Here is a 20,336-nt window from a genome sequence, read left to right on the forward strand (position 1 = left end):
CTCCCATTCCCCTTATTACTCTGGTTGCCCGTCTTTGAACCCTCTCCAGCTCCACTATATCTTTCTTGTACACTGGTGCCCAGTACTGTACACAGTATTCCATGTGTGGTCTGACTAGTGACTTGTACAGGGGTAGAATTATTTCCTTGTCGTGGGCATCTATGCCCCTTTTGATGCACCCCATGATTTTATTTGCCTTAGCAGCAGCTGCCTGACACTGGTCGCTACAGGTAAATTTACTGTTAACTAAAACTCCTAAGTCCTTTTCCATGTCAGTCGTCCCCAGTGTTTTCCCCATTTAATACATATTCCCAGCCTGGATTTTTCTTCCCCATGTGCATAACCTTACATTTATCTGTGTTGAACCTCATCTGCCACATCCCAGCCCAAGCCTCCAACCTATGCAGATCCATTTGTAATCGTGCACTGTCCTCTATTGTGTTAACCACGTTACAGAGCTTAGTATCGTCTGCAAAGATTGATACTTTACCATGCAATCCCTCTACAAGGTCATTAATAAATATATTAAAAAGAATAGGACCCAAAACTGACCCCTGTGGTACCCCACTAGCAACAGTCACCCACTCAGAGTATGTACCATTAATAACCACCCTCTGTTTCCTATCACTGAGCCAGTTACTTACCCACATACACACATTCTCCCCCAGCCCAAGCATTCTCATTTTATGTACCAGCCTTTTATGTGGCACCGTATCAAATGCTTTGGAAAAATCAAGATATACGACATCCAGCGATTCACCCCGATCCGGTCTTGAGCTCACCTCCTCATAAAAGCTGATCAGGTTAGTTTGACCGATCCCTTGTAAACCCAATGCTGATATGGAGTCATACACTTATTTTCATTGAGATTCTCCAAAATAGCATCTCTTAGGAAACCCTCAAACAGTTTACACACAACAGAAGTTAAACTAACAGGCCTATAATTCCTCGGGTCACTTTTTGTCCCCTTTTTGAATATTGGCACAACATTTGCTATGCGCCAGTCCTGGGGAACAGACCCTGTCACTATAGAGTCCTTGAATATTAGAAATAGGGGTCTGTCTATTACATTGCTTAACTCCCTTAGAACGCGGGGGTGAATGCCATCTGGACCTGGTGATTTGTCTATTTTGATTTTTTTTAGGCGGCACTGCACTTCTTCCTGGGTTAGACAGGCGACATGAACTGGGGCATTTATCTCATCCTGCTGTATATTACCTGGCATTTCATTTTCCTCTGTGAATACAGCAGAGAAGAATATATTTAATAGATTAGCTTTTTCCTGATCCCCGTCTATAACTTCTCCCTCATTACTTTTTAAGGGGCCAACGCTTTCATTTTTAACCTTTTTACTATTTATATAGTTAAAGAACATTTTGGGGTTTGTTTTACTCTCTTTGGCAATGAGTCTTTCTGTCTCCACTTTTGCTGCTTTTATCTGATTTTTACATATTTTATTTTTTTCCCGATAGCTTTTTAGTGCTTCCTCACTGCCTTCCTGTTTTAGTAGCTTAAATGCCTTTTTTTGCCATTTATTGCCCCCTTTACATTTTTATTTATCCACATTGGTTTTCTCTTGTTCCTGACTCTTTTATTCCCATACGGTATGTACCTTTCACAGTGAGAATTTAAGATATCCTTAAAAATCTCCCATTGAGCGTCTGTACTCTTGTTTTTGAGGACATTTTCCCAATTTACAGTGTTAAGGGCTTCTCTTAGTTTATCAAACTTTGCCTTCCTAAAGTTCATAGTACTTGTGGCTCCTCTAAGAGTTCCCTTATTGAAGGACAAGTTATAATGCATCATATTGTGATCACTATTTCCTAGATGCCCCCTGACCTGCACATTAGTTCCTCTGTCAGGTCCGTTGGTTAATATTAAGTCCAGTAGGGCGCCCCCTCTGGTCGGGTCCTATACCATTTGGGACAGATAATTATCCTTACTTATAGTCAGAAACCGGTTTCCTTTATGAGATTCACAGGTCTCGGTTTCCCAGTTTATGTCGGGATAGTTAAAGTTCCCCATAATAACCACCTCATTGTGATTAGCTGCCTTGTTTATTTGCTTTAATAATTGATCTTCTGCTGCTTCCATTATATTTGGTGGCTTATAGCAAACCCCGATCAGTATTTTATTATTTTTCTTTCCATATATTTCTACCCATAATGACTCCACATTATCATTTCCCTCACATATATTCTCCCGCAGTGTGGCCTTTAGGCTGGACTTTACATAAAGGCAAACTCCTCCCCCTTTTTGTTTTTTTCGATCCTTCCTGAATAGACTATACCCCTGTATGTTAACCGCCCAGTCATAGCTATCATCCAACCATGTCTCTGTTATACCCACTATGTCATAGTTTTCTTCAGACATTATTAACTCCAGTTCGTCAGTTTTATTGGTCAGACTTCTGGCATTAGTAAGCATACAATTTAGAGGTGTATGGTTTTTTTCCCTATGAAGCCTATCCCTATTGACTATTCTAACCCCTCCCTCTGCTCCACCCCCAGGTACATTTATAAGCCCCAGCTCTCTATCTACACTATCTTCCCCTTCTATATTGTAGTTTCCCTCCCCCCCTTTACCTAGTTTAAACACTCCTCCACCCTTCTGGCCATCTTCTCCCCGAGCACAGCTGCACCCTCCCCATTGAGGTGCAGCCCGTCCCTAGGAATAATAACACTATGGCATTAATGGCGTAAAACAGACAGTGGCTTGGTTTTGGGGGTGTTTAATAAGTGTGACCCCCATGGTCCCCACAAGCAGTTTGTCCTTTCCTTTAACCCTTAAGCAATATCATAACAAGCTGCTTGTCCCTAATGTTACGGGGGCTGTAAAGACTCGGGTGCACATATATATATATATATATATATATATATATATATATATATATATATATATATATATATATATATATATAGGGTATGTTGATGCGATGATCCATACCCACTGGGTACTATGAACCTATAGAAGCAGAATATTTTATATACCTTCCCAGAGGGTACAGAGCGATGTCCCCATCCTATAGGAAAATTCAGGCTCACAGCATATATATTCAGACACGGACACGGCTGATCGGAGCACGCTGAACTTTGTTACATGTGACCGAGTTTATGTGCTATTCCAATATTACACAATAAAGGAAATGATACATTAACAGACCCATCCGACCATAAACATTTCATATGTATAGAAATTACGGTAACGATGCACCGATAGCCTATTAGCCTATTCCCATTATAGCTCTTTAACTGGTTGGTGTCTGTGGCCCTATTCCCAGCATAGCTCTTTAACTGGTTGGTGTCTGTGGCCCTATTCCCAGCATAGCTTTTTAACTGGTTGGTGTATGTGGCCCTATTCCCAGCATAGGTCTTTAACTGGTTGGTGTCTGTGGCCCTATTCCCAGCATAGCTCTTTAACTGGTTGGTGTCTGTGGCCCTATTCCCAGCATAGCTCTTTAACTGGTTGGTGTCTGTGGTCCTATTCCCAGCATTGCTCTTTAACTGGTTGGTGTCTGTGGCCCTATTCCCAGCATTGCTCTTTAACTGGTTGGTGTCTGTGGCCCTATTCCCAGCATAGCTCTTTATCTGGTTGGTGTCTGTGGTCCTGTTCCCAGCATAGCTCTTTAACTGGTTGGTGTCTGTGGTCCTCTTCGCATGGCCGATGTCTGTAGGTTTGTTCCCCAGTCCAGAATACCCCTCTGTACAGATGGCTCCCCCCATTCATTAGGCTTTTCACGTCTCTTCTCTTGCGCTTTTCGGGACGTCTCCCCATTTAGTTATCAGCATCTGTGAAGGAGAGGGAAACACGTCTAATAAACACGGGTTCCACCGGCCTCTCTGCGGGCCACGTGGACAGCCTGGGGCAGATTATGTTAGGACTTTTAAACAGAGTCCCCGCAGGCGCCAATGACTGAAGAAAGCCTTGGTCTGAACGCCCTTTCTGTCCTCACCCTCGGCAGGATCCCCGGTATCCGCTCCCTCGCTCTCGGGTAATGCAGGGGCCGCTTCTGGCCCTTCAGACACCGCATTGGACACCGTGGGTCCTGAGGCTTCTGAAGACTCTACTGTGAGCTCAGCCTCGGATCCTGGAGCGGGAGCCACAGACTCTGCGGGCGCCATTTGGGAACCCGTTACATCTGCTGCAGCCGGCTCTCCAACCACTAAAGGGAGAAGACGGGGTAAAAGAATGCGTTAAAAGAGATGGGTGGCAGCCTGTGGCAGAGACAGCATTATCTGATACACTTCCTATCCTGATGTGCTCGCCCCCGCCCACTAACGCTGCCTGAACCGATCAGCAACAAGGGAGAGAGGTTTATGGGGAGGAATAATTCTGCAGATCCTGAGAACAGGAAGTGAAGATGGCCGCTCCCGTGTTATACACATGCGGGGGGTCCTAACACACATATATTGTCTATTTGAATCTGTAAACACCGTTACACGGATTTTATTCAGAGCGTAGAACTGGAATCCGCAAAGTGTGGGAAAAGAGACGGGGCGGCTGTAATCACATGACTTTGGTTACCCAATCAGAGACGGAAAGGCTTAGGGCTATTGCTAAGTGTGTTTCTGTTTAAATGATACCAGGTGCGCACACAACGTATTCCCCTCCACAGCGAAACTGATGCTTCCTGTTTCGCGGTTTAGAGGCTCGGCCCCTGGGGGCCAAGATGCCACAAGCGGGTTTTGGTTCCCCCTTTCTAATTTCCTCTCAACCCTGGGGAGTATTTCGGTTAAAAGAGATGACAGCATAATGAGAGAGGAGAGAGAGAGAGACAGGGGATGAGATAACAGAGAGAGAGATGGGGTGACATAACACAGAGACGGAAGAGAAAGAGGGGATGAGAGAGAAGAGAGAGAGGGGATGAAAGAGAAGAGAGAGAGGGGGGGGAGAGAGGAGAGTGAGGGGGTGGGAGTGGTGAGAGACGGGGGATAAGAGGGAAGAGAGAGAGGGGTGAGAGAGAGGAGAGAGATAGGTGGGATAAGAGAGAAAGAGAGAGGGGTGAGAGAGAAGAGAGAGAGGAGGTATGAGAGAGAGGAGGAATGAGAGAGAGGGAATGAGAGAGAGGTGGAGGAGAGAGAGAGAGAGGGGGAGGAGAGAGAGAGAGAGGGGGAGGAGAGAGAAGAGAGGGGTGAGAGAAAGGGGGTGAGAAAAGTGAGAGAAGGGATGGGAGAGAAGACAGAGAGCAGGTGACACAGGAGAAAAGAGAGGCTGTAGGACAGAGACATTTAAACAATAAAGGACAGGAGGAAAGTTTATTTCAAAGGAGGAGAAAAATCACAACCAGAATCTAACACTAGAGGGTCAGAGACTGAGATGGAACGGAAGGAAGTTTTACTTTACTGAGAGGGTGGTAGATGCATGGAACAGCCTCTCAGCAGAGGTTGTAGTGGGTAATCCAGTGAGGGTATTAAACATGCATGGGATAGACATACGGCTCCTGAATCTAAGACGAGACCAACGACTGATTAAGGTTTACTGACTACAGAACAGACGCAATCCCCGGAACGGCCCCCGGCACAAGAATCGCTGCAGTGTTTAGCAAATGACCCACATTAAACACCCAATATGACATCATCGCTGACCTCACACACGTGGTGCTAGATTATCTACTTGTGGGTAATCACTAATAAGGAGGATGAAGACAGGGGTGGGCATACCTGGGGCAGGGAGCTGAGGACAGGAACAGGTGGGTGGGGCAGGAGGCAGACAACTGGGTGGGCATACCTGGGTCAAGAAGATAGACGTACCTGGGACAGGCACAGAGAGGGGCACACCTGGGGTAGGAAGGGGGACATACCTGGGGTAGGAAGGGGGACATACCTGGGGCAGGAAGGGGGGACATACCTGGGGCAGGAGGCTGAACCACTTCAGTTGGAGACCAGAGGGTAAGGTTTGTAATTTTGTCAGCGTTCCACTTGGTGACCGGCACCGCCAGGGGCTCCTCTTCTTCATCCTCCTCGTCCTCCTTCTCCTACAAATTGTTTTACGTGAAAGCGTTAAGGTTTTCCTGACGACCCTAAACATTCTTATTTCAGGCAAAGCCGTAAACACTCGTCGGTGGCTCGGGGTTCGTGGATATACGAGTCGGCATCCTAGTTAATTACCGCAGCAACTACCGCCTAACGTTTGAGATCTGAGCCCCCCTTCCCACTGATGCCCCTCTCTCCCTCACTGATGCCCCTCTTTTGTAGCAGGTCAGAATGTTTGCTGTGTTTGCTGCCGGCTGTACTCTGCACCGACACAGCTTACTTTTGGAAGCTGCCGGCTGTACTCTGCACCGACACAGCTTACTTTCGGAAGCTGCCGGCTGTACTCTGCACCGACACAGCTCACTTTCGGAAGCTGCCGGCTGTACTCTGCACCGACACAGCTCACTTTCGGAAGCTGCCGGCTGTACTCTGCACCGACACAGCTCACTTTCGGAAGCTGCCGGCTGTACTCTGCACCGATACAGCTCACTTTCTGAAGCTGCCGGCTGTACTCTGCACCGACACAGCTCACTTTCGGAAGCTTCCGGCTGTACTCTGCACCGACACAGCTCACTTTCGGAAGCTGCCGGCTGTACTCTGCACCGATACAGCTCATTTTCTGAAGCTGCCGGCTGTACTCTGCACCGACACAGCTCACTTTCGGAAGCTGCCGGCTGTACTCTGCACCGATACAGCTCACTTTCGGAAGCTGCCGGCTGTACTCTGCACTGACACAGCACATTTTCTGGAGCTGCCGGCTGTACTCTGCACCGATACAGCTCATTTTCTGAAGCTGCCGGCTGTACTCTGCACCGACACAGCTCACTTTCGGAAGCTGCCGGCTGTACTCTGCACCGACACAGCTCACTTTCGGAAGCTGCCGGCTGTACTCTGCACCGACACAGCTCACTTTCGGAAGCTGCCGGCTGTACTCTGCACCGATACAGCTCACTTTCTGAAGCTGCCGGCTGTACTCTGCACCGACACAGCTCACTTTCGGAAGCTTCCGGCTGTACTCTGCACCGACACAGCTCACTTTCGGAAGCTGCCGGCTGTACTCTGCACCGATACAGCTCATTTTCTGAAGCTGCCGGCTGTACTCTGCACCGACACAGCTCACTTTCGGAAGCTGCCGGCTGTACTCTGCACCGACACAGCTCACTTTCGGAAGCTGCCGGCTGTACTCTGCACCGACACAGCTCACTTTCGGAAGCTGCCGGCTGTACTCTGCACCGATACAGCTCATTTTCTGAAGCTGCCGGCTGTACTCTGCACCGACACAGCTCACTTTCGGAAGCTGCCGGCTGTACTCTGCACCGATACAGCTCACTTTCGGAAGCTGCCGGCTGTACTCTGCACTGACACAGCACATTTTCTGGAGCTGCCGGCTGTACTCTGCACTGACACAGCTCATTTTCTGGAGCTGCCGGCTGTACTCTGCACTGACACAGCTCATTTTCTGGAGCTCTATCGGCGCAGACTACAGCCGACAACTTCATAAAATGTGATCTGTACTTCTACACGCAGCAATCTTTAACTTCCACAGAGCTTTAGGATGAACTAAAATGAACAACCATCCCTGCCATGCATCACTGCGCATGCACACACGGCAAGACATGCCAACCAGAACCTGCGTGACACTTGCCCCCGTCAGCACAAAGGCCTCAATAACCGGCGTTTTATTGTGTGTGGAACGGGCGCCTCGGATGCGGCTCTTAGCAGGAAGCGGCTGTGTAAGCAATTCAAAGACATCGTTATTTACAGCGGAGTAAATTCGGGTTAATTCCTGTGTTTTTGGTTAAATGCAGCAGAGCGCTGGGATCTTTACTGTCTACAGAGAGACAGCCTGACGTTCCCTCTGGATCGTATAGAGTTCCTTGGAGGACCGTAACCAAGGATCTAACTTCCCAAATGGCACAGTTGGCACGGGGTAAGAAGACAGAGTCAGGAGACGGGGGGCAGGAGACGGGGGCAGGAGACGGGGGCCGTCTGCTCACCCAAACCCACCAAGGAATCCAGGCTACAAGCTGGGCACAGCTTGCCAAAGCATCACCCCAGAGAGATACCAATCAGTAAATGAGACCCCGAAGATGACTGAAGCAGAGGCGACCCCCTCGAGACGAGTCTGGAGCAGAGGAGACCCCCGCGATGAGTCTGGAGCAGAGGAGACCCCCGCGAGACGAGTCTGGAGCAGAGGAGACCCCCGCGATGAGTCTGGAGCAGAGGAGACCCCCGCGAGAGGAGTCTGGAGCAGAGGAGACCCCCGCGAGAGGAGTCTGGAGCAGAGGAGACCCCCATCAGTACCCCAGTGACTGTGGGGTATGTGGCAGATTGTTGGGTGGGGTTATATGTATGTATGTGGTAGATATGTAGCGGTTTCGGGATCGCCGGATGGTCAGACATAAAGGTGATTGGGTGACTCTCTGCCACGGACACGTCACGCCAACCTGCCACCTTCTATATGTTACATTTAAAGATTAACCAGTAAAAATAAAGCATCAGGTCGGAAATGTCACTTTTTGGGGGAGTTTGGGTGTTTTAGCCAGGAAACAACAATAAGGGGTTAACCAATGAAATGCCGGAACCACATGGAGGAGATAATGAGATCCGTGTTACCTGCTCGGCCTGCACGTATGCGCCATGCTGCTCGCAGCCCATGTCAAACACGTACTTCCCCGGCCCCAGGAGCTACGAGGAAAGGAAAAAGAATGTCACGCCGGGGGTCACAGTGGGGGTCATGAGCAGCGCTTTGCTTAAAAGCCTCGGATACACGCTAAGCACACGGCAACAGGCCTCACACTGCGCACACGGTAAAAGGTAATAAATGCTCTGTTCACACAGAAACATAGGACTTGATGGCGGATAAGAACCAGTTGGCTCACACACACGCGGCACACGCTACTGGCACACACCTCTTGAACATGTTGCCGGCACACACCTCCTAAATACGCTGCCGGCACACGCCTCCAGCACATTTCTCCGGCACACGCAGCCGGAACACACCTCCTGAACACGCTGCCAGCACAAGCATCCTGAACATGCTGCCGGCACACACCACCGGCACGCGGTACTCACGCTGTTGCTGGTAAATTTGCCCAGGTAGCGGTGATTCAGGTGCACAAGCTCCCCGGCGCCCTCTTGCTTCCCATTGACCCAGGTGCCGATGTACTTGGATCCGGTATCGGCGTACGTGTACACGCCTTGTCCATGCCTGGGAAAAAGAACACGCACATGTCAGCTAACTGAACGGTCTAAAGAAAGGTGGCACCTGCGCCTCCCCCCTGCCGATGACTCCCCCCGCCGCGGACCATCTCCACCGCTGCTGTGGAAGGCCGCCCCCCTCCCGCCGCGGACCGTCTAACCACACGCGTGTCTATTACCTCTGATGGGCGAACCAGTCTCCGCTGTACGTGTCTCCGTTGGCGTACGAATAAACCCCCTGCCCCTGCCGATGGTCGTCCACCCAGTCACCTGGAGGGTAAAAAAATCCAGACTTACAGCAGAGCCAAAGTTATATAACCCCCCAGCACTGTATACAGTAATATACCACCCCAGCACTGTATACAGTAATATACCACCCCAGCACTGTATACAGTAATATAACCCCCCCAGCACTGTATACAGTAATATACCCCCCCCAGCACTGTATACAGTAATATACCCCCCCAGCACTGTATAAAGTAATATAACCCCCAGCGCTGTATACAGTAATATAACCCCCCAGCGCTGTATACAGTAATATAACCCCCCAGCGCTGTATACAGTAATATAACCCCCCAGCACTGTATACAGTAATATAACCCCCCAGCGCTGTATACAGTAATATAACCCACCCAGCGCTGTATACAGTAATATAACCCCCAGCGCTGTATACAGTAATATAACCCACCCAGTGCTGTATACAGTAATATAACCCCCCAGCACTGTATACAGTAATATAACCCCCCCGCGCTGTATACAGTAATATAACCCCCCAGCACTGTATACAGTAATATAACCCCCCCAGCACTGTATACACTAATATAACCCCCAGCGCTGTATACAGTAATATAACCCCCAGCGCTGTATACAGTAATATAACCCCCAGCGCTGTATACAGTAATATAACCCACCCAGCGCTGTATACAGTAATAACCCCCCAGCACTGTATACAGTAATATAACCCCCCAGCACTGTATACAGTAATATAACCCCCCCAGCGCTGTATACAGTAATATAACCCACCCAGTGCTGTATACAGTAATATAACCCACCCAGCGCTGTATACAGTAATATAACCCCCCAGCACTGTATACAGTAATATAACCCCCAGCGCTGTATACAGTAATATAACCCCCCCAGCGCTGTATACAGTAATATAACCCCCCAGCGCTGTATACAGTAATATAACCCACCCAGTGCTGTATACACTAATATAACCCCCCAGCACTGTATACACTAATATAACCCCCCAGCACTGTATACACTAATATAACCCCCAGCGCTGTATACAGTAATATAACCCCCCAGCGCTGTATACACTAATATAACCCCCCAGCACTGTATACACTAATATAACCCCCCAGCACTGTATACAGTAATATAACCCCCCAGCACTGTATACAGTAATATAACCCCCCAGCGCTGTATACAGTAATATAACCCCCCAGCACTGTATACAGTAATATAACCCCCAGCGCTGTATACAGTAATATAACCCCCCAGCACTGTATACAGTATTATAACCCCCCAGCACTGTATACAGTAATATAACCCCCCCAGCACTGTATACAGTAATATAACCCCCCCAGCACTGTATACAGTAATATAACCCCCAGCGCTGTATACAGTAATATAACCCCCCCAGCACTGTATACAGTAATATAACCCCCCAGCGCTGTATACAGTAATATAACCCCCAGCGCTGTATACAGTAATATAACCCACCCAGTGCTGTATACAGTAATATAACCCCCAGCGCTGTATACAGTAATATAACCCCCCAGCGCTGTATACACTAATATAACCCCCCAGCACTGTATACAGTAATATAACCCCCAGCGCTGTATACAGTAATATAACCCCCCAGCACTGTATACAGTAATATAACCCCCCAGCACTGTATACAGTAATATAACCCCCCCAGCACTGTATACAGTAATATAACCCCCCCAGCACTGTATACAGTAATATAACCCCCAGCGCTGTATACAGTAATATAACCCCCCCAGCACTGTATACAGTAATATAACCCCCCAGCGCTGTATACAGTAATATAACCCCCAGCGCTGTATACAGTAATATAACCCACCCAGTGCTGTATACAGTAATATAACCCCCCAGCACTGTATACAGTAATATAACCCCCCAGCACTGTATACAGTAATATAACCCCCAGCGCTGTATACAGTAATATAACCCCCCCAGCACTGTATACAGTAATATAACCCCCCAGCGCTGTATACAGTAATATAACCCCCAGCGCTGTATACAGTAATATAACCCCCCAGCGCTGTATACAGTAATATAACCCCCCAGCGCTGTATACAGTAATATAACCCCCAGCGCTGTATACAGTAATATAACCCCCCCAGCGCTGTATACAGTAATATAACCCCCAGCGCTGTATACAGTAATATAACCCCCCCAGCACTGTATACAGTAATATAACCCCCCAGCGCTGTATACAGTAATATAACCCCCAGCGCTGTATACAGTAATATAACCCACCCAGTGCTGTATACAGTAATATAACCCCCCAGCACTGTATACAGTAATGTAACCCCCCCAGCACTGTATACAGTAATATAACCCCCAGCGCTGTATACAGTAATATAACCCACCCAGTGCTGTACACAGCACAAAAACGACGTATCCACGTTTAATGTAATAAGTATAATTAATAAATGGTGAGGGATCCGCCATTTCCATATTCATTTAGTGGGGCTGTGTGACAGGGCCAGGCTAGCTGGCTCATGTGTCATATGAAGTTTAGCCGGGTCACGGAGCACTTTTGTGTCCGGTTCTGTATACCGTGACCCGGTAATATATTATATTGTGTTTATTGTGTAACCGGCCCAGAGACTGATGTGGCTTCAGCTCCAGCCTTCAAAGAGACGATCCTATAATCTGGCTGGGGCTCTTAATCAGCCAGCACAGCCCTGTCTGCCCAGACGGCCCCCGCACTACAGGGGGGATAACACAGGTGGGGGAACCCATTGTATTCTGTAATCCCCTCACCTGATACATCCCCTGTATACTGATGGGATTTGTGATGGGATGTGAGTGATGGGATTGGGGGTTGGGTTCGGTACACATTGCATTGAGGTTGTATAAAGTTCTGTGTGTTTGTAATAAAGAGAGTTCTTCTTGGTTTGCTACGAATGGTGGTCTGGATGATCCGTGGATAGCTGAGTGCGATCCGTATGAGGGACTGACTGGTGATTCCTCAGCCCTCAAACAGGGGGACCCGGCCTTGGGTACGGTGACCCTGTAACAAGCTGATTCACTAAGCAGTGAGCTGCTGGGTTTTACCTTCATACTTGGAGCCGTCGGGGTAGCTGAAGGCGCCTGCGCCGTGTTTCAGGTTCTGGGAATATTCTCCTGAGTAACGAGCGCCGTTTCTGAACCGATACGTTCCCTGCGGAGAGGATTTATTATTCATACACTGTATTACCCACTACCACTTCTGCTGGGAGGCTGTTCCACTTATCCACCACTCTCTCTCATGATTCTAATCTGCGCCATATTGCAGGCTCAGCCTGTCACGCGATTGCCACAGATTGCTATGAGCACCTTAGGGCAGAATAACCCCCCGGGGTACCTGGCCGTGCCTCTTCCCTCTCTCGTACTGCCCCTCATACGTGTCGCCGTTGGGCAGCCGCGCCTTCCCGTTTCCGTGGCGCTCGCCAGCTTCATTCCGCTCGCCTTCATACTCCTGCCAATCAGATCGAGACGGAGACACTCATTACATATACAGTATACAGGGCCGGGTCACTGATTTATCTATACATTATACAGGGCCGGGTCACTGATTTATCTATACATTATACAGGGCCGGGTCACTGATTTATCTATACATTATACAGGGGCCGGTCACTGATTTATCTATACATTATACAGGGAGCCGGTCACTGATTTATCTATACATTATACAGGGGCCGGTCACTGATTTATCTATACATTATACAGGGGGCCGGTCACTGATTTATCTATACATTATACAGGGGCCGGTCACTGATTTATCTATACATTATACAGGGGCCGGTCACTGATTTATCTATACATTATACAGGGCCCGGTCACTGATTTCTCTATACATTATACAGGGGGCCGGTCACTGATTTATCGATACATTATACAGGGGACCGGTCACTGATTTATCTATACATTATACAGGGGCCGGTCACTGATTTATCTATACATTATACAGGGGGCCGGTCACTGATTTATCTATACATTATACAGGGGGCCGGTCACTGATTTATCTATACATTATACAGGGCCGGGTCACTGATTTATCTATACATTATACAGGGCCGGGTCACTGATTTATCTATACATTATACAGGGAGCCGGTCACTGATTTATCTATACATTATACAGGGGCCGGTCACTGATTTATCTATACATTATACAGGGGCCGGTCACTGATTTATCTATACATTATACAGGGGGCCGGTCACTGATTTATCTATACATTATACAGGGCCGGGTCACTGATTTATCTATACATTATACAGGGAGCCGGTCACTGATTTATCTATACATTATACAGGGGGCCGGTCACTGATTTATCTATACATTATACAGGGGCCGGTCACTGATTTATCTATACATTATACAGGGGCCGGTCACTGATTTATCTATACATTATACAGGGGGGCGGCTCACTGATTTAACTATACATTATACAGGGGGCCGGTCACTGATTTATCTATACATTATACAGGGGCCGGTCACTGATTTATCTATACATTATACAGGGGGGCGGCTCACTGATTTAACTATACATTATACAGGGGGCCGGTCACTGATTTATCTATACATTATACAGGGGCCGGTCACTGATTTATCTATACATTATACAGGGGGGCGGCTCACTGATTTATCTATACATTATACAGGGGACCGGTCACTGATTTATATATACATTATACAGGGGCCAGTCACTGATTTATCTATACATTATACAGGGGCCGGTCACTGATTTATCTATACATTATACAGGGGCCAGTCACTGATGTATCTATACATTATACAGGGGGCCGGTCACTGATTTATCTATACATTATACAGGGGCCGGTCACTGATTTATCTATACATTATACAGGGGGCCGGTCACTGATTTATCTATACATTATACAGGGGGCCGGTCACTGATTTATCTATACATTATACAGGGGGCCGGTCACTGATTTATCTATACATTATACAGGGGGCCGGTCACTGATTTATCTATACATTATACAGGGGCCGGTCACTGATTTATCTATACATTATACAGGGGGTCGTCTCGCTGATTTATCTATACATTATACAGGGACCTGGCTCACTGATTTATCTATACATTATACAGGGGCCGGTCACTGATTTATCTATACATTATACAGGGGCCAGTCACTGATGTATCTATACATTATACAGGGGGCCGGTCACTGATTTATCTATACATTATACAGGGGCCGGTCACTGATTTATCTATACATTATACAGGGGGCCGGTCACTGATTTATCTATACATTATACAGGGGGCCGGTCACTGATTTATCTATACATTATACAGGGGCCGGTCACTGATTTATCTATACATTATACAGGGGGTCGTCTCGCTGATTTATCTATACATTATACAGGGACCTGGCTCACTGATTTATCTATACATTATACAGGGGCCGGTCACTGATGTATCTATACATTATACAGGGGGCCGGTCACTGATTTATCTATACATTATACAGGGGCCAGGTTCTGCTCCCGCCACTTATACACCCGGTAACTCATCTCTTACTCGGCCAATACCCCTCCCTCACACCCCGTGCTCCCAATTACCCCCAGGTCGGGTTCGGCCTCCTCCTCGAACTCTTCTGAGTCCAGTTCAGACATGGCGCTCGGGGGTGAGCCTGTAGGGTGTCCGGTGGGTCGGGGTTACCGGTGGATCGGGGTTTCCGGTGAGTCGGGGTTACCGGTGAGCCTGTAGGGTGTCCTGTGGGTCCGTGTTACCGGGTGTCTGGTCGGTTCCCCGGCAGTATATCTCAGGACCCGGGTCTCTGTGTCTTGTTAACTTTCACCGGGTGCGTCCTGTTACCATGGAGACGTTACCCGAATCCTAGGAGACCAAGATATCGGCTGGAGGGACCACCCCTCGTCTCCACGGAGACGGCGTTGCGACAGTGGATGATCCGGCGCCATATTTATTACGGGCAGTGTGCGCTGGGGGCGTGAGAGCAGCGAGGGGGTTAAATATATTTGAGGGAACTAGTACTACTTACCTGCCCCACACCCAACACTCACAGCCAGCCCCGGACACAGAGGGGCAATGGGGGGAAACAAGGGCAGAGAGAGAGATAAAAAGTGTGAGAGAGATGGCGAGAGAGAGAGCTAGAGAGACACAGAGCGAGAGACAGTGAGAGAGTGCGGGAGCAAGCGAGAGAGAGTGAGAGAAAGAGAGCGAGGGAGAGTGAAAGAGAGTGCGGGAGAGTGAAAGAGAGTGCGGGAGAGTGAGAGAGAGCACAAGAGAGTGAGAGACAGAGCGAGAAAGACACAGAGAGAGAAAGTGAGAGACACAGAGAGCGAGTGTGTTTGTGAGAGAGAGAGGGCAAGAGTGCGAGAGCAATGTACCATATTTGCCCGAATATAGGCCGCACTCCCCCCCCCCCTTTAGGTCTTTAAAGTGGGAGTGCGGCCTATAATCGGGGTTTAGCGCAGGGATGCGCAGTTTGTATCGCCCCGGCCGGACATGCAGTCTCGGGTGGGGTATTTTTTTGTTTCTTTTTCATTTATCCTGGCTGCGGGGAAGCAGCAGGGTTAGGATCCTGATCCCCCGCAGCGCTGCAGGGGACCCAGATCCTCCTCTCCGGCAGCCGGTGGACATCTGCTTGATGCGCGTAGACAACCTCTGCTGCCGGGGCTGCTATGGTGGAGCGCTGGCGTGACATAACCTTACCTGGGAACTTCTCGGCTCCGGCTACCGGGAGCCTTCCCTTGCGGGACGCCGCCAGGACTGCACACTGACGTCAGTGGTTGCAAAAATGGGCGGGGATCGGGGCGTGTCAAGACCCCGCAACCCGGAGAGTTCCCAGGTATGGACATAACCTTCCGGTGCTCCACCATAGAAGCTCCGGCGGAAGTGCCAGCAGTGGAGGTTGTCTGCGTGCATCGCACACCAAGGAGTCTGCAGGTGCATTGGTAAGTCGGGGGGGGGGGCAGAGTGGCACTTCTAGGGGGCATAAAGCATATTAGGGGTAGAGTGGCATATCTGGGGGTTTATAAAGCATATCTGGGGGGGCAGAGGAGTATATCTATAAGTGAGGTGCATGATGAATTAAGGGGGGCCTTAAAACGGCTTTTGGTTTTCTCTCTGTATATAACAAATGCTGACAAACTGTATAATAGATACCAAAAATCTTAAATCCACGGATTCCTGTTCATTACATAAATACTGCTTTCCGTTCCACTAATGTCTATTTAAAAAAAAAAAAAATGTATCTTTAAATTAGCCCCAAACTGGAAGGGTGCGGCCTGTAATCGAGCCGATACGGTATTTATTACTTGTAGTCTCCTCGGTGCTTCATCGCTTTTTAGAAGGATTTGGGATGGAAGGAGGTATACGGGATGCGCCTATTCATTAACCCCCCCAATAAAATCACAGACACGGGGGGGGGCAATAGGGCGCCCCAGCCACAGCTGTAACCGCGCGTAAAACGACCTATTTTACCCCTAACGCCCGAGGTGGATGGGGGCGTTTTTGGGGGTCGGTGTGACAGGAGGTGGTGTCTCCCCCCGTAGTGTTAACGGGCCGGTTGGGGAGATCCGTGATTGCGTGTTAAGTGGCCCATAGCGCAGGGGGGGGCTTTACAGGGAGCCCCCGACCCACCTCCCCACGACTCGTCGGCCCGGTCTATAACATGCCGCAGGCGGTCACGCGCCGTCGCTCTGCACTCATACCCTGCATGCTGCGCGAGGGAGGTCCGAGCCAATGGGGGCCTGAACCTGCATATGGCGTACAGGAAGTGGTTGGCCAGGAAAGGGCGGGGTCTCATGTAGTGACGCCCACCCGGGGAAGCCACGCAAAGCCAGGTACACCGGGCTCTCCCCTGAACGAAGGACCTGTCTGTCTCGGCCAGAGGTTGTACGCGCGCGAGGAGTCGGCCATGGAAATGCCGCTAATGCCTGACGCCGGCGGCCGCTGATAAAAGCGTTGGCTGTGCGGCCGCCATCTTGTTTCCCAGTAAAGTTACCAACGTTCTGTCCTGAGCGGAGCTCCAACGTGATGTCATGACGTGCTCGCGTTGTTACGTGTCATGGCATTCAGCCCATGCGTTGGATGTACGATGACCCGTCACCGCCGGTGTTATTTCCAGGTCCCGCCCACGCGGGCCGTCATTGGGAATCGGGTTTCGTGCATGCGCAACTCGCCAACCTGCAAGCAGCCCATGGGGGCCACTGTCCGTCGTGTGCTGACCCCATACCTGGGAACAACCCGGAGCCCCCCTAGCGGGATGCGGACAGGAGGTCCCGCTGACATCATGTTGTCCCCCTTGCCAATGCATTGAGGGGGATTCCGCAGAGACCCCCCAATGTGCGTTTGCCCCAGCTGTTTCCCGTGCAGGAGATGCCTTGCTTCGGCCCCAGAGTCTCCACTCAGGGTATAAGCCCCCTTAGCCCACCCAGCTCGCCCCCGGTGGTCAAGAAACTGCCCCAAAAAGGACCAAAGCAGCAAGAAATGGCAAAAAAAAAGAAAAAATCAGCGTTCCTCTTACTATTTTACATGAAATGAAGCAGGTTTGGGCCGGAAACAGACAGGAAACGGTTAACATTTTGGGTCTTTTTTTGAAAGGTGCAAAAATGTATATTTTCAGTTTTCCTGATCTGTATGAATGCAGAAGGGGGGGGGACGGGCGGAGGGTCTATTAAAAAATACACTTATTTCCCTTTTTTTTTTTCAAATCAGATGTAATCATGTGAAACGGGTTATAAAAGCAGTAGCCGGAGGGATTCTGCGATCACACGCACACTCGGATCACGACGGCCACCAACCCCTCCTGAGGTGAGTGGGGAAAACCACAACATTTTCCTTTACTGGGAGGGTGGTGGATAAGTGGAACAGCCTTCCGGCAGTAGTGGTAGAGGCTGATACACGCAAGGAATTTAAACATGGATTAAAACTCAGCAGAACCCCTCCCCCCATTTATAATTAAAAAATATATATTTAAACGGACCCCGTGTGATGTCATCGCGACATCATAAGGGATAACTTCTGCTTCTAAGAGAGATCTCTAGTCAAAAAGAGTGTAAAAAAAATAAATTATAAATAATTAAAATAAAAAAAAGGAAAAAAATAGGTGCCCAAACACCATGAACCCCCCCCACTAGAAATAATTTTTTTACATGTATATATATTAAAACCCTTCCTGCCCCCATCCCAAAAGCTAAAAATTTAAATTTTTTATTTATTTTTTTGCATATTTTTCATACTATATACATACTAAATGCTAAAGAAAGAAAAAAAAAAATATGTATAATAATAGAATAATGATTGTAAACGGATTGCCTCTGGGTTCTGTGCTTGGGGCGATTCCTTTAAGTTTATTTATCGATGACTTGGAAGAAGGTACCGGAAGTAATGCTGCAGATGATGTAATAAAGTCCGAGTCGTTTCTCTGCAAAGGGATTTTAATAAAGATAAATGTAAAATTATGCATTTGGGTTAAAAAAAAAAAAAAAAAAAAAGCTAATTAGACTCTCTGATCTGGGTCTCCTTATTGACAAGCAGCTGTGGGGCTCTGAGGTTGTGCGGCTGGGCGGCTGTGGTGATGTGGGGCTCTGAGGTTGTGAGGCTGCGGGGCTGCGAGGCTGTGCGGCTGTGGGGCTGCGAGGCTGTGGGGCTGTGCGCCTGTGGGGCTGCGGGGCTGCGGGGCTGTGGGGCTGCGAGGCTGCGGGGCTGTGCGGCTGCGAGGCTGTGGGGCTGCGAGGCTGCGGGGCTGTGCGGCTGCGGGGCTGTGCGGCTGCGAGGCTGTGGGGCTGCGAGGCTGTGGGGCTGCGAGGCTGTGGGGCTGCGAGGCTGCGGGGCTGCGAGGCTGCGGGGCTGCGGGGCTGTGGGGCTGTGCACGATCCCCAGCAGCTGCTGCTAAAGCAAGCAAGAGGCTGTCATGTATTAAAAGGGGAATGGGTTTAGGCGATGAGAATATCATTTTGCCTCGTTATAAATCATCGGTAAGACGGATCTAGCGGTGCAGCTTGGGGCAGCGGTATAAAAATGTCACGCCGGGAACAGAAAGGGTGCAAAGAAGGGCAACAAAAATGTAAGTTGGGATTGTTTTCTCTGGAGAAAAGGCGTCTTTGTGGGGATTTGAGAAACCGTTACAAGGATCTTCGAGGCCAATCCAGAGATCCCACCTTCCAGACAACACGGGGGGGGGGCTTTCGTTAAACATAAAGAGGGGGTTATATTGCGGAATAGAAGTCCTGCCAATTCCACCGGTATTTCCCTAAAATGTTTGGGTGTTTTCTGGGTTTTCTGCATGCTGGGTTATTCTGAGTAACAGGAGATAAAGTAACGCTGGTCCGGGGGGGGGGTGCCTGGGGGTCCGGCTCGCTTGGGGCCACGGTTACTTGATCGGGGCGGGGGGGGTTCGGCTCACTTGGGGCCACGGTTACTGTCTCTTATATGGGTTTGAGGAATGGTTGAACTCGATGCACTAAATGTCTTTCTTCACCCTAATTACCTATGTAACTATATATTTACAAAATGGCAGAAAAAGGGTTAATGTATATAAGGGTATATACATTTCATGTCATTTCTGCCCCCCTGTGACTAAGGGAACTCAATATATCTGGCTTGGAGGGGAGAAGAGAGGGGATGGGACCGAAAGGAAGTTTTACTTTGCTGGGCGTGAGGTAGATACATGGAACAGCCCCCAGCAGAGGTGGTAGAGGCCTATACAGTGAGGGCATTTAAACATGCATGGGATAGGCATGCGGCTCCTGACGAGACCAACGACTGACTAAGGTTTGAGTCGTTACATTTTACTTCATTGCTGCTGCCCAATAATCTTATAAAAAAGGATTCTGGGGTTAAATTTAAAAAAAAAAAAATGCTATTTGCGTTTTGTGTCAACAAAGCGTTTTCCTGAAGATGTAAATTAGGCGAAATGGGACATTTTG

The 20,336-nt window shown here is 48.9% G+C and overlaps 1 protein-coding gene across 1 annotated transcript; it reads right to left on the bottom strand.

Moving 5' to 3' along the window:
• Positions 1 to 3,774: 3,774 nt before the first annotated feature.
• Positions 3,775 to 15,056, bottom strand: LOC149271469 (radial spoke head 1 homolog). The gene is made up of 11 exons (XM_089507391.1): positions 15,003 to 15,056; positions 12,775 to 12,888; positions 12,486 to 12,591; positions 9,353 to 9,443; positions 9,048 to 9,183; positions 8,604 to 8,660; positions 7,607 to 7,612; positions 5,848 to 5,974; positions 5,661 to 5,750; positions 3,953 to 4,162; positions 3,775 to 3,788 (listed from the first exon to the last, which is right to left on the bottom strand). Exons 1-11 carry the CDS (start codon positions 15,054 to 15,056, stop codon positions 3,775 to 3,777), a joined length of 1,005 nt encoding a protein of 334 aa, XP_089363517.1.
• Positions 15,057 to 20,336: the final 5,280 nt, after the last annotated feature.

Source organism: Sceloporus occidentalis, unplaced genomic scaffold (genome assembly GCF_023333645.1).
Source record: "Sceloporus occidentalis isolate IW3139 unplaced genomic scaffold, rSceOcc1.0.p SCAF_503, whole genome shotgun sequence".
NCBI classification, from domain to species: Eukaryota; Metazoa; Chordata; class Lepidosauria; order Squamata; family Phrynosomatidae; genus Sceloporus; species Sceloporus occidentalis.

Bases quoted from the DNA above. Each gene is read 5' to 3' on its own strand.
- LOC149271469 (XM_089507391.1), bottom strand. From the start codon at position 15,056: ATGTCTGAACTGGACTCAGAAGAGTTCGAGGAGGAGGCCGAACCCGAC. The intron at 9,444-12,485 runs GTAAAACCCAGC...TTTACCCTCCAG, and splicing joins CGACGGCTCCAAGTATGAAG to GTGACTGGGTGGACGACCAT. The intron at 8,661-9,047 runs GTGAGTACCGCG...CTTTCCTCGTAG, and splicing joins GCAAATTTACCAGCAACAGC to CTCCTGGGGCCGGGGAAGTA.